The 12,259-nt window shown below is 45.6% G+C and overlaps 1 protein-coding gene across 1 annotated transcript; it reads left to right on the forward strand.

Annotated features, from left to right (window-relative positions):
• Positions 1–604: 604 nt before the first annotated feature.
• UTP11 (UTP11 small subunit processome component) lies at positions 605–12,044 on the forward strand. The gene is made up of 8 exons (XM_043996844.1): positions 605–1,100; positions 4,902–4,963; positions 6,708–6,810; positions 7,485–7,598; positions 7,868–7,961; positions 8,073–8,203; positions 11,324–11,434; positions 11,960–12,044. Exons 1-8 carry the CDS (start codon positions 1,038–1,040, stop codon positions 12,041–12,043), a joined length of 762 nt encoding a protein of 253 aa, XP_043852779.1. The 5' UTR covers positions 605–1,037; the 3' UTR covers position 12,044.
• Positions 12,045–12,259: the final 215 nt, after the last annotated feature.

The raw sequence follows: 12,259 nt of genomic DNA on the forward strand, positions 1-12,259 counted from the left end.
GCTTACTGTAACTTCCCTACTCAATAAACTCCAGTGGCCTCTAAGATCAAATACATAATGCTGTTTTCATTCAAAGCCTTTCATAACCTGGCCCCCCTCCCACCTTTCCACTCTTCTTCCACCTTATCCTCCAATAGGGTATTCTTCAATCCAGCGACACTGGGCTGTATCATGAACAAGACACTCCATCTCTTGTCTCTGGACATTTTCTCAGGCTGTCTGTCCTCTATGCTTGGTACATCCTTCCTCCTCCATTCCAACTACTGACCTCCCTGGTTTCCTTTAGGTCCCAACTAAAATCCCACCTTTTACAGAAAGCCTTCCTCATCCCCTCTTAATTGTAGTGCCTTCCCTCTTAATTATTTCCAATTTATCCTGTATATACCATGCTTTGCATGTTGTCTTCCCTCTTAGATTGTAAGCTCCTTGAGGATAAGGACTGACTTTTGACTCTTTTTTTGTACCCCCAGCCATCGGTACAGTGCCTGACACATGCTGTTGTTCAGTCGTTTCACATCGTTGTTGGCAAAGATACTGGAGTGGTTTGCCATTTCATTCTCCAGTTCATTTTACAGATGAAGAAACTGAGGCAGAAAGAGTTAAGTGACATGCCCAGGTTCACAAAGCTAGCAAGTGTCTGAGTCCACATTTGAACTCAAGATGAGTCTTCCTGACTTGAATCCTGGCCCTTTAACCATTTCGCATAGATGGCATATAGTAGGCGCTTATGAGTCTTATAGAGTGATTGATAGCCAAGTACTAATAAAGCACTAAGTCTTAGGCAGTGAAATAGTAGAGCCGGCACACAACAATGGCTGAGACATCACGTGATTCCAGTCCAAGCGAAACTACATTTCCCAGAAGGGCTTTTAAGCAGCCCCGGGTTTGGCGACGAGTCTTCCGAGGAGCTCTGAGTTCGATAGGCTGAGGAGCAATAGTGGGTGGGTCCATTACGCAGCACGGCCTGTTTCCGGTGAGGCGGCAGAGGCGGCGAGGAGCCGGAGGCGCTTCTTGGGCTCTCGGAAAAGGGAAGCAACATGTCGGCGGCGTTTAAAAAGGCAGCCAAGTCTCGGCAGCGGGAGCACCGGGAACGAAGCCAGGTATGAACCCCTCATTCCTCACCTGCAGCTCCGAGGGGGGCTAATCCCGCCGTGGCTCCGGAACGCGGATCCTGTTTTTCCCATTCGGAGCTCAGCCTGGCGCGTGCGCACATCCTGGGCCAGCGTCCCCGCCCCTTCATTTGCATACATTGTTCTCTGGTCTCCTGCCTTGTGGAACCATCACATGTCAATTTCCAGAGGCCCAAACTCCAGAAACTTGAGTTCGGAGAAGGGGAGCAGGGACTTATTTACGGTCTGCGAAGAGGGAGTGGCAGACTTAGGGTCAGGACCAGGGCTAAGACTCGGACCCAGGTTCCCTAACTTTCAGGCCACGGCTACGTTCAACAAGTTTTTTTTTACTGTCTTGCATTTATTCTGTGAGTAGAAAGCCGGCTTTGGGGGTCAGGGAGACCTGAGTTGAAGAGTCCCCTGTTATACAAGCTGGCTGTTCCATCCTGAGCAAGTCACTCTCAGTGCCCCATGCAACTCTACTACTTAAAAGTTTTAGAAAAGGTGCCAAGTAGCATCTGTTAGGGAGCTTTTTCAGGTGGGAGTCCTGTTTTACAGGTGAGGAAACTGAGGCTGGAAGAGGTTAAATCAGTTGGCCAAGATCACACAGTTCAAAAACTGGCTTAGCCAAGAGCCAAATGCAAGTCCTCTGATTAAGTCCAGAGTTCCTTCCTCTGTCTGGCATTCAAAGTCTGTCATAATCTAGTGTCTTCTCACTTTTCCAGGCTTCATATACCTTACTCCCTTCATCCCAGTGACACCAGCCTCTTGGCTCTTCCATGAACCAGACACCCCATTTCTCATTCTGACCCTTTTCTCTGTTTTTGTTTTTTTGTTTTTTTGTGAGGCAAAGGGAGTTAAGTGACTTACCTAGTAAGTGTCAAGTGTCTGAGGCCGGATTTGAACTCAGGTACTCCTGACTCCAGGGCAGATGCTTTATCCACTGTGCCACCTAGCTGCCCCCTGACCCTTTTCTCTGGGTGTCTGCCATGCCTGGAATGCTTTCTCCTCCATCTCCACCTTCTGACTTCCCTGACGTCCTTTAAGTCCCTACCAAAATCTCATCTTCTACAGGAAACTTTTCCCAACCCCTCTTAATTCTGTTGTCTTCTCTCTGTTATTTCCTACATATCCTATAATTTGTACATATTTATTTGTTGTTTCCCCCTCTATTAGATTGGGAGCTCCTTGAGGGCAGAGACTCTCTTTTGCCTCTTTTTAGGTTCCCAGCCCTTGGCACAGTGCCTAGCAAACAGCGGGCCATTAATAAACATCTATTGACTGGCCGACTTAACACTAATTACTGTGCTAGGCTAGTGTAGTTAGAGAGTCTTTCCCTGTCAGCCAGGAGACGAGTTTTATCACCCTTTCTGCTAGTGACTTGCATTTAGTCCACAAACATTCCTGAAGTTCTTAAGATGTGCAAGGTATGGTGCTAAACCCTGGGGATAAAAAGAGAAGGTAAAAAATCAATGCCCTCAAGGAGTCCACATTTGAATAGGGGAAATGGCATGCCAGCGACCATATATATCCAAGTTATATCCAGGTTAGTTGGTGATAATCAGAAGGGGAGGTTTCTGGCACCAGGAAAGGGTTCTTGCTGAAGGTAGCATGTAGCTGAGACTTGAAGGAGGCCAGGGAAACCAAGAGGTGGAGGTGAGGAGGGAAAGAATTCTGGGCACGGAGTGTCAGCTGTTAAAAGAAGCACAAGAAGGCCCGGGATCTTTGGATTGTTGAGTTAAGTGAGGGGGATAAGAAGCCTGCAGATGTAGGCAGGGCCTTGCCTAGGAAGATCTTCAAATGCCAGACAGATTGGATCCTGGAGGTAATGGGGATCATCCTGTAGCTTTATTGGGCAGGGCAGGGCAGGGCAGGGCTGTGCAGCAGTGACTGGCCTTGAGCACTCAATCCCTTGCTTGGGTTCATAGGATTTAGAGCTTTTAGAGATCATCTAGTTCAACCCCCTAATTTTACAAGTGATGAAATCTAGGCCTCAAGAGGTAAAGTGACTTTCCCAAGGTTACGTGACTTGACATCTGGTGTTCTTTTCAGAGACGGCTGCTAATACTCTCTGGGCCTCAGTTTTATCATTTGTAAAACTAGGAGGTGGGACAAGATGTTCTCCAAGGACCCTTCCAGCTCTGACATTCTGTGGTTACAGAGTTGAGCTCATGGATGATAGGGAGCTATCGAAGGGGAGTAATAATTCATTCTCTCCCCTCCCCCCCACCCCATTCTTCTGATTCATACACACCTTTCAAGGACAGATCCTGACTCCTGAACCCCTTGCTGATGGACACTTTCTCCTCTTCCATTTCCCCCAACCTCACTCTTCTAAGGGAAGGGAAAACTATATTTTCCCTTTTCTTTAGTATCTAAACCTTTTGTTTTTATGTCACATTTATTGCCAACTACATCCCTCCCTGCTCAACCTAGTGAGTCTTCTCTTTTAATGAAATTAAAAAAGAAAAACAATCAGGAAATTAAGTAAATCATGAACCCACCTCTAATACTAAATACAGTCTTGTGGACCTGAAGGCCCTATTTTACCATCAAAGGGAGAATCGTCTCTGGGCCAAATATGGGCATTCGAATGCCATGGTCAGTTTTACTTGTTTGTTCCTTCCATTCACATTGCTTTAGTCATTGTATGTGTTGTTTTCATGATGCTGCTGACTTCATTCTTCTTGAGTTCATAGAAGTCTTTCATGTTGTCTGAATTTTCCATTTTCATTTTTATCCAGAGCAATAATATTCCACCACATTCATGTGTCACAGTTTACTTAGCTGTTCTCTGGTACACTGGATACCTGCTAGCTTGACAAACTTACCTTCTCTATATCTTTTTTTTTTTTTTAGTGAGGCAATTGGGATTAAGTGACTTGCCCAGGGTCACACAGCTAGTAAGTGTTAAGTGTCTGAGGCCGGATTTGAACTCAGGTATTCCTGACTCCAGGGGCCCGTGCTCTATCCACCTAGCTGCCCCTCTATATCTTATACATACAATTATTACTATTTTTCAAATGTTTGTAGATGCTGTTGTGATGAATAGAATATGATTTCATTTAAAAGCAATATTTGTTTCATAGAGGTTTTTGTCGTATCATTATTAATGATTATTTTGCACATTCACTATTGTGTGAGGATTTGTTATATATATATTTTTATTTTTAAAAGGGTTTCTCATACTTGAAAAAGTTGGGAACCACTGGAATAGAGGATTTGAGTATATTAGACTTCTCAAAGTCAGATCAAGCCATAAAAATTGGAGGCCTTAACAGAGCAACCACACCCCTAGTGTCAGAATGAGAAATACCGCCCCCCCCCCCCCCCCCCCCCCATCCTTGTGGCCTCCCTACCAGGGGCATTCTCCTTCAGGTGGAAAGCTTTCTCTACCTTCCCTAAGATTCGTCGGGATGCTAGGCATACATATTATGTTCCCTCTTTGGTTTTTACAAACTCTTGGATCCAATTCACATTAATTTTAGTTCTGCTGGCAACTGCTCCCGTGGTGCACAGTCATGGTTGCCTCCTGCTGTCCTTAATTGGCTAGAAAGCCTGCCATGGCCAAGCTTTTAAATCTCCTGGCGCCCAGCTCTATGTGTCTTGTCCTCTGGCAGAGGATAGGTATGGAGGAAATGGGGAGGGAGGGGGAGGGTAGTTGGGGCGCAGGGACAGCTCCAAGGACTTGGATTTACTTGTCTCTTCAGAGGCTTTGGTGGTGGTCGAGTGGGAACTTTGTTGGGTGTGTTGTGTGCTGGGGAGACCAAACATTGTGTTTTTGTCTTCCAGCCTGGCTTTCGGAAACATCTGGGCTTTCTGGAAAAGAAGAAAGATTATAAACTTCGTGCCAAGTGAGTTTGTTCTTCTGTTCAAGCCGCTGCAAATAACATGACAGTCTTGAAGCACTGTGACAAAATGATTTGAGCGTCCAGAAGGGAATTGTTTCTCTCCACTGATAAAGTAGTTGTACCTCTGGCAGCCCCCCAGATACTTTCCCCTGGCCCCAGACTGGTCTGTTACTTTAGGCATTGTCACATTTATAGCAACCCCAGTTGCAACATAATTGTTCATTGCATTTTATTCCAGATTCATTTCCTCAGAGTGACTTTGTGTATGATGGTCTTGATATTTGAGCCAAAAAACCAGAGGGTTTTTTTCTCACCATTCCTTGGAGTGCCAGATGGCATCTCAAAATCCAGTTGTTCCATCTCTAACATCCCCGTGACGTGTGGCTGGGAGAGTTTTTGATCCAGATGTGAAAGTTCAGGCTGCAAGCACTGCTCCCCTGACATCTCCCACACCCCCCAATCATGTGCCCTCGCTAGCAGAGTTAGCACCATTGTTCTTCTTGAGTGCTCACTGGGAGCTTTCTTGGTTATTCTGCACTGTGGCCCATGTCCTCCTTGTGTCCCTGGTACAGAATGTGAAGAGCCTTTTACAGATGGGGGCCTGCCCAGCCAGCTGGCCTATTGAAATTTTTTTTTTTAATTGAAATTTTTTATTTTTTTGCGAGGCAATGAGGGTTAAGTGACTTGCCCAGGGTCACATGGCTAGTAAGTGTCAAGTATCTGAGGCCGGATTTGAACTCAGATTCTTCTGTATCCAGGGCCGGTGCGTCATCCACTGCACCACCTAGCTGCCCCCTGGCCTATTGAATTTTGAAGGGCCATCAGTTCCTGTAGGAGGTGGTGGGCCCTGGTGTGAAATCAGGGCTCTGAAGACCTGGAGGCTCATTTTCTCCTGTGCTGTGTGACCTTTGGTGAGACATAACTGTCTCTGAGACTTGATTTCCCCAGTTGTGAAATGGGCGTGATAGTATCTGCCTTATCTACACTCGATGTCATTGTCACTCCTGAAAGATGATCTCTGTATGTGTGACCCATCTGGCATCCAAGCCACCCATCAGGGGCCTGGTTTCTCACTTTTTTTTTTTTAGTGAGGCAATTGGGGTTAAGTGACTTGCCCAGGGTCACATAGCTAGTAAGTGTCAGGTGTCTGAGGCCGGATTTGAACTCAGGTCCTCCTGAATCCAGGGCTGGTGCTCTATCCACTGCTCCACCTAGCTACCCTGGTTTCTCACTTTGTGTGGCTCTTGGCTTCTTTGGTGACAGCAATGTTGCTAAACAGAAGTAAGCCAGGTAGTGGTGACAGGGTGGGAGGGAGTGAGGTCAGACAATTGCTGACCCTTTCCTTGACAGAGTACTTTGCATGTACCACCTGACTGACCTTCACAGCTGCTGCAGAAATAAGTGGTCCTGCTCTTATTCCCACCGTACAGATGAAGAAGCCGAGGTCCAGAGAAGGGTGTGTAGGGAGTTACTGGCAGACTTGGGATTTGGACCTTGGTCCTCTTAACTGACAATCTATGGCTTCTGTGACGTAGATCGTACTTTCATTTGATGAAGAGAAATGAACTGGATGGAGTATCTTTCAGTTGCAAGACAGATGTTGACAGTCTGAACTAATTGCTTTGGGGCTACAATGAACTGTGGGCTTTGCTGTCCTTGAACTTTCAGATCCTTGTACAGGTTGCTTGTTGGGATTGATCTGGCCTAAGGAAGCCATTTTGCAAACACTGTTTAATGTGTTTTTCAGTGACTACCACAAGAAACAGGAATACCTCAGAACCCTTCGGAAGAAGGCCCTGGAAAAAAATCCTGATGAGTTTTACTTTAAGATGACTCGAGTTCAACTCCAGGTCAGTGTCTGATTAATCCATAAGTATTGAGTGCCTGCCATTGTGGGAAGGGAGGGCACAGAGCTAAGGTTAACCCTGGGCTCATCTCTAGTTCATCTGGCTTTTGGGGGCTGGGCATAAATCATTTTACATTCGCCTTTGCTCTGGAAGAGAAGGTGTATAAATGGCAAAGTGAGTTCGCCACATTCACCCAGTGCCAGAAGTAGGGCAAGCAGAGAGGACCCGCAATAGCTTTATACATACAAAAAGACTTGGAGGTCCTAGTGGATCTCCCGCTCAGTATGAGCTGCCCAAAAAGGAGATGCAGTTTTTGCCGGCATTACTAGAGGAATGCTTATGTCCAGAATCAGACGTGATGGCCTGGCTGTCCCTGCCTTGGTCCAGCCACATCTGGTTGCCACATTTTAGGGGGGGGATAAGTTGAAGTCCTTCCAGAGGAGGATGCCCAGGAGAAGGGAAGACTTGGTGGGAAATGATTGTTTTCTTAAACCTCCTAACGGGATGTGATGTGGGAAAAGGTCAGACTTACTCAGCTTGACCCGAGGGGGCAGAGCTAGGATGGATGGATGACCCTTAGAAGCAGGCAGATGAGGAAGGCAGCCCAAGCTGAGCTGTCTGTGAGGGGAACGGCTCCTCAAGTATATTAACTCAGTGCATGTTTGGGGGACTTTGAGGATGGGGTCCATGTGGTCAAGCAGCCCAAGGACGAGGTGACCAGTGAGCAGCTGAAGGTGATGAAGACTCAGGACATCAAATACGTGGAGATGAAGAGGGCGGCAGAAGCCAAGGTACGTGGGGAGCAGCACTTTCTCCTGACGGAGGCCTGCATTGGGCTTGTCTGCCTCAGCTTCTTTCTGAGCGAGTGTGCTGTCACTGATGGGGGCTCCAGAGCAGGGCTGGAGCCTGGGGGGTGAGAAGCGAGCCAGGTGACGTCTCAGTGCCTGCGAGTACACTGCTCTTTGCGGGCTGAGGGGCAAGGAGGGATCTAGGTTAGCCATGGAGACTTCTGGGCTGAGACCCTGGAGTCCAGGCCAACCAGCCATTGATGCTCCTCTAGAAAATCGAACGGCTGAAGTCGGAGCTCCACCTGCTGGAGGCCTCAGGGAAGCAGAAGAACCAGCACGTGTTCTTCTTTGACACCAAAAAGGAAGGTATGGGGCACCCCTGAGGACTGTGGGGTTTGGGCGAGGGGCTGGGATCCGGGCTGTGGGCAGCTCACTGTCGTGCAACCCCTCAGGAAGCTCTGCCTGTCTGTACTTTAGTTAAAGAGTTTGATATCGCGACTCACCTGCAGACGGCCCCCGAGCTAGTGAAGAGAGTCTACAACCGACCCAGGATAGAGACCTTGAAGAAGGAAACAGTGAAGGGCGTGACGGAGAGGAGCCAAATAGAGGTGCTTTTGGCCACACTTCTTTGCATTCAGGCTCAAGGGGAGTAGGAGGGCTTTTTTTTTTTGCCACCTTGTATAACAATGATTCTCTTCTGTTTGGTTATACTGATTTCTGAGACAGGAAACTGACTCATAGTCTGGTTTGATTGGAGGCTTCCATGGTCTTGATAATTCATTGATGATGGTAGTTTTGTGGTGATTAGAGTCAGGAAGTCCTGAATTCGGATCCAGCCTCAGATAGTTACTAGCTGTGTGACACTGGGCAAGTCACTGAACCTCTGTTTGTCTCAGTTTCCTCATCTGTTAAATGGGGATAGTAACAGCACCTGCCTCCTCTGGGTTGTGAGGATAAAAATTAGATTTTTTTAAAAAGTATTTTTTAGGGGGCAGCCAGGTGGCACAGTGGATAAATCCGGCCTCAGACACTTTACACTTACTATCTGTGTCAAGTCATTAGCTGGGCAAGTCACTTAACCCTCATTGCCCTCCCCCCCCAAAAAGTATTTTTCAAATGAGATATTTATAAAGCACTTCAGAATCTCTAAAATGCTACGTAAATGTTATCGATTATAATTTTGGTGCTAAAGATGTGATTGGGTAGAGTGACTAATACAAATTTGAGCCAGCTGGATTTGGGGACCCCCAGTTTTTTTGTTTTTTAAATAGAATTTTAGAGCTGGATGGTATTTTAGTTCTTTAATTCAGCCCTCTCATTTTGCAAATTAAACTGAGCTATAGAGAGGGGAAGTGATTTCTGTTAGTTCATGTAGCTAGTAAGGGCCAGAACTGGAACAAAAATCCAGGTCTTCTGGCTTCTAATCCATTGTTGGTTTTTGTTATAAAACTAATCAAAACTATGTAGAGTACTGGATTTTGGAGTCTGGAAGCTCTTACTTCAAATCATGTCTTAAACATTTATTAGTTGTATGACCCTAGACTAATCACTTAACCTCTATTTGCCTCAGTTTCCTCATCTGTAAAATGAGGTTAATAATAGCACCTTAAGTTGAAGAGTTGTTGTGAGACTCAAATGAGCTAACATAAGTAAAGTGCTTTGCAGATTTCAAAGTACTATATACATTAGGGCAGGTAGATGGCACAGTGGATAGAGTGCTGGGCCTGGAGTCAGGAGGACCTGAGTTCAAATCCAGCCTCAGACACAACACTACCTGCATGACCCTGGGCAAGTCACTTAACCCCAATTGCCTCATCAAAAAACAAAACAAAACAAAACAAAACAAATGAGACTATTGGCAAATTTGAGTACAGCCAAAGGCCCATTCTTCCTCTTTTGGAACAAGACATGACATAAATGCTAAAAATGTTTAAAATTTACAAGTGAATGTATTGAAAGACCAGGTAATCTCTGTGTTTCCTTCCATTGGTAATCATTCTCTGATCCCATGGGAGCGGTTCTAATGGAAGGATTAGAACCCTTGGACCATTTTGGTCTGAGGGCTTGTATATAGGAGTAATCACGTACAACTACTGCCACCCCCTCAATAGTTTTTTTGCTTGTAAATAATAACTCCTATATGTATTAACAGTTGTCAAAATGCTCCCATCATGCTACTTGACCTCCACAACATGCTGGGAGGTGTTCTCTCTCACTTTGCAGATGGAGAGGTTGAAGCCCAGGGAGGTTGTCATTTGTTGGAGCTCATTCTCCAAACTCAGACATCATACAGTTGGTGCCAGAGCCTGGGTCTCCTGACTGTCCTCCACACGGCCCGCCCCATCTCAGTGATGGATTTCTATTTCGTTTTTCCCCTTATGACTCTCTTCCATTATTGTGATTGGGTTTATGAAATGTGATGCTCTGTTTCTCAGAGAACTGAAATCTCAGTTCTGACTGATTCATTGAAAAAAAAAATTGTGAGATTCAAGCAGACAGCTGTTCTGTTGTGATTTGAATCATTTCCACAGCATCAGCTTTGCCTCCAATGTTTAATTCACAGCAGTTTCCTCTAGCTCAGAGGCAGCTAAACTTGCTTTAGTAATATAAATACCCCTAATTAGTTTGAATATATTGGGCATTCCCATAAATTTGACAGCGTGTGCAATAAAGTGAAAACAAAAGCTGTCTGAAACCGCTGTTGGGAGACTGTGGCAGAGTCTGTGAATTGTCGTTGTCCCCCTACATAGACAGCAGTTGGAGCAGCCAGGCAGGTTTTCTGGCATTGCCGGTTGTGACGACCCCTGTTTGTGAAATAGCTTTGGTAATGGTTGGGTGTGTCACTGACTTTTCTTGGGTATGAAATGCTGGTCCCCTGAGGGATGGCTCTCTGTAGCTACTTGGGTACATGCTCTGCACCCATGCATGGAGAGGAGTGGACATAGTTGGGGTAGTGGGACTTGCCCCGTTTCCCTTGTTTTAGCTAACAGCGTCTGTCTTCTGTGCTCAAGCTAGTTGGGGTGTTCTGCTCAAGGGGGATTGTTTCTCCTAAAGGTGGATGGATTGGAAGAGAATAGCTTCTACATTCCCAGTACTCGGCCATAGCTTTTGCCCCAAGACAGTTGGTGAGATAGGTAGTGAAGGCTCTGCTCTCCCTCTGGGATTGGCAGGTAGAGGCCTCAGGATTAAGTTGGGACCATTTCTTTCTTTTCCTGAAGTTTTTTCAGTCTTTCACAGAGTGCCTACAAAAGGGCCTGGCCATACTTCCCAGCCATCTCTGTTGGCCTCAAGAAACTCAGTTACTGGGCAGATGATCAAAGAGGAGGGAGGGGGAGGTTGGGGTTGGGAGGTTATGAGTTCAGGTTTCACCTCCAATGCTTACATGCTCTGTGACCTTGTACAAGTCACTTCTCTCCGTCTGAGTTTCTTTCTTTGATAATTGGGCTAATGATGAACCACCCCACAGGGTTGCTGTGAATGAAGCTCTCAGTAAACTGAATTGCTCCACAAAAGAGTACCCTGATTTTTGGAGATTCCAATTAAGTGCAGTCCCCAAAAGTCGAAGCAGTGCATCCATTGCTTCCTAGTGAGGTCCTCCTGAAAGCGTGAAAAGAGCTTATGTAAACCTTAGCAGATCTGGCCTCCCATCGGGCTCCGAAACATTTCTTAGTGACTTTTACCTCATTTGTTTGTTTTGCTGAAAATACTTGTATATTTTTCTCTTATAGAAGCTAGCTAGAGAGAGGAAAAGGCAATACAGCCTCCTGAAGCAACGTATCGAGAGGGAGAAGGAATTGTTTGTTATTGCACAGAAAATCCAAACACGCAAAGATCTTCTGGTGAGTAGAGAAAAGCCTCAGGCCTTCGTTTCTTTGAAAGGTCTTAACTGAGACTGGATTTCATCTGTGTGTAAATCAGGCGCGGTGAAAATGTCTGCTCCTTAGGGGCACAGTTTGAGCCAATGTCTGTTACTCTGGGAGTGTTGAAATGTTCCTTGATTAAGAAGGTAATAAGGGGGTTATTAGTCAGTGCTTTGGAGCAGCATAGGGTAGGAACGGACAGCGTTTGAACTTTATAGCTTATGAATAGCTCTCTGTAACATTTAAACAGGTTAACAAAACAGTGAGTGCCACTCAGTGGTGTTTAAAAATAGACGATATTGTGTAGTTCAATAGCAGAGCTGAAGAGTCTAAGATGACACTTCCATGTTATTATCATCTAGCCACTAAATGTCAGACTCTTTAGATACTCACAGACTTTTAGTTACTTTCACATAAATAGCCTGTTCATCTATTTTTGAGACCCTCCTCCCCAAATCCCACCCCCTCCATACATTATACTAATTTTTTCCCTCTGTTTTACAGGATAAAACCCCCAGAGTGAAGGTGAAGAATGAAACTGTCAACTCGCCAGCTATTTACAAATTTAAAAGTCAACGGAAACGTTAAAGTCTACTTGTCCAAGTCTGGTTATTCTTTAGGCACAAGAATTCAGTTTTTCTAATAACTTGTGGTTCTGTCAAGTAGGATTTTCCTCCTTGTGGCTACAACTTGGGTGAAGAAAGTTCAGTTGCAAATGCAGCCTTCTGCTTCCTCAGAAGTGATATGAAGGCTTTCTGAAGAAGTCTCTTTATTTTTTAATTACATTGGGCCAGAGTGTGGGCT

The sequence above is a fragment of the Dromiciops gliroides genome, chromosome 3, assembly GCF_019393635.1.
Source record: "Dromiciops gliroides isolate mDroGli1 chromosome 3, mDroGli1.pri, whole genome shotgun sequence".
Lineage (NCBI taxonomy): Eukaryota > Metazoa > Chordata > Mammalia > Microbiotheria > Microbiotheriidae > Dromiciops > Dromiciops gliroides.

Excerpts from the sequence above, each read along its gene's own strand:
- UTP11 (XM_043996844.1), top strand. The coding sequence starts at position 1,038 with ATGTCGGCGGCGTTTAAAAAGGCAGCCAAGTCTCGGCAGCGGGAGCAC. Across the intron at positions 6,811-7,484 it reads TGACTCGAGTTCAACTCCAG|GATGGGGTCCATGTGGTCAA; the intron begins GTCAGTGTCTGA and ends GGGGACTTTGAG. Across the intron at positions 8,204-11,323 it reads CGGAGAGGAGCCAAATAGAG|AAGCTAGCTAGAGAGAGGAA; the intron begins GTGCTTTTGGCC and ends TTTCTCTTATAG.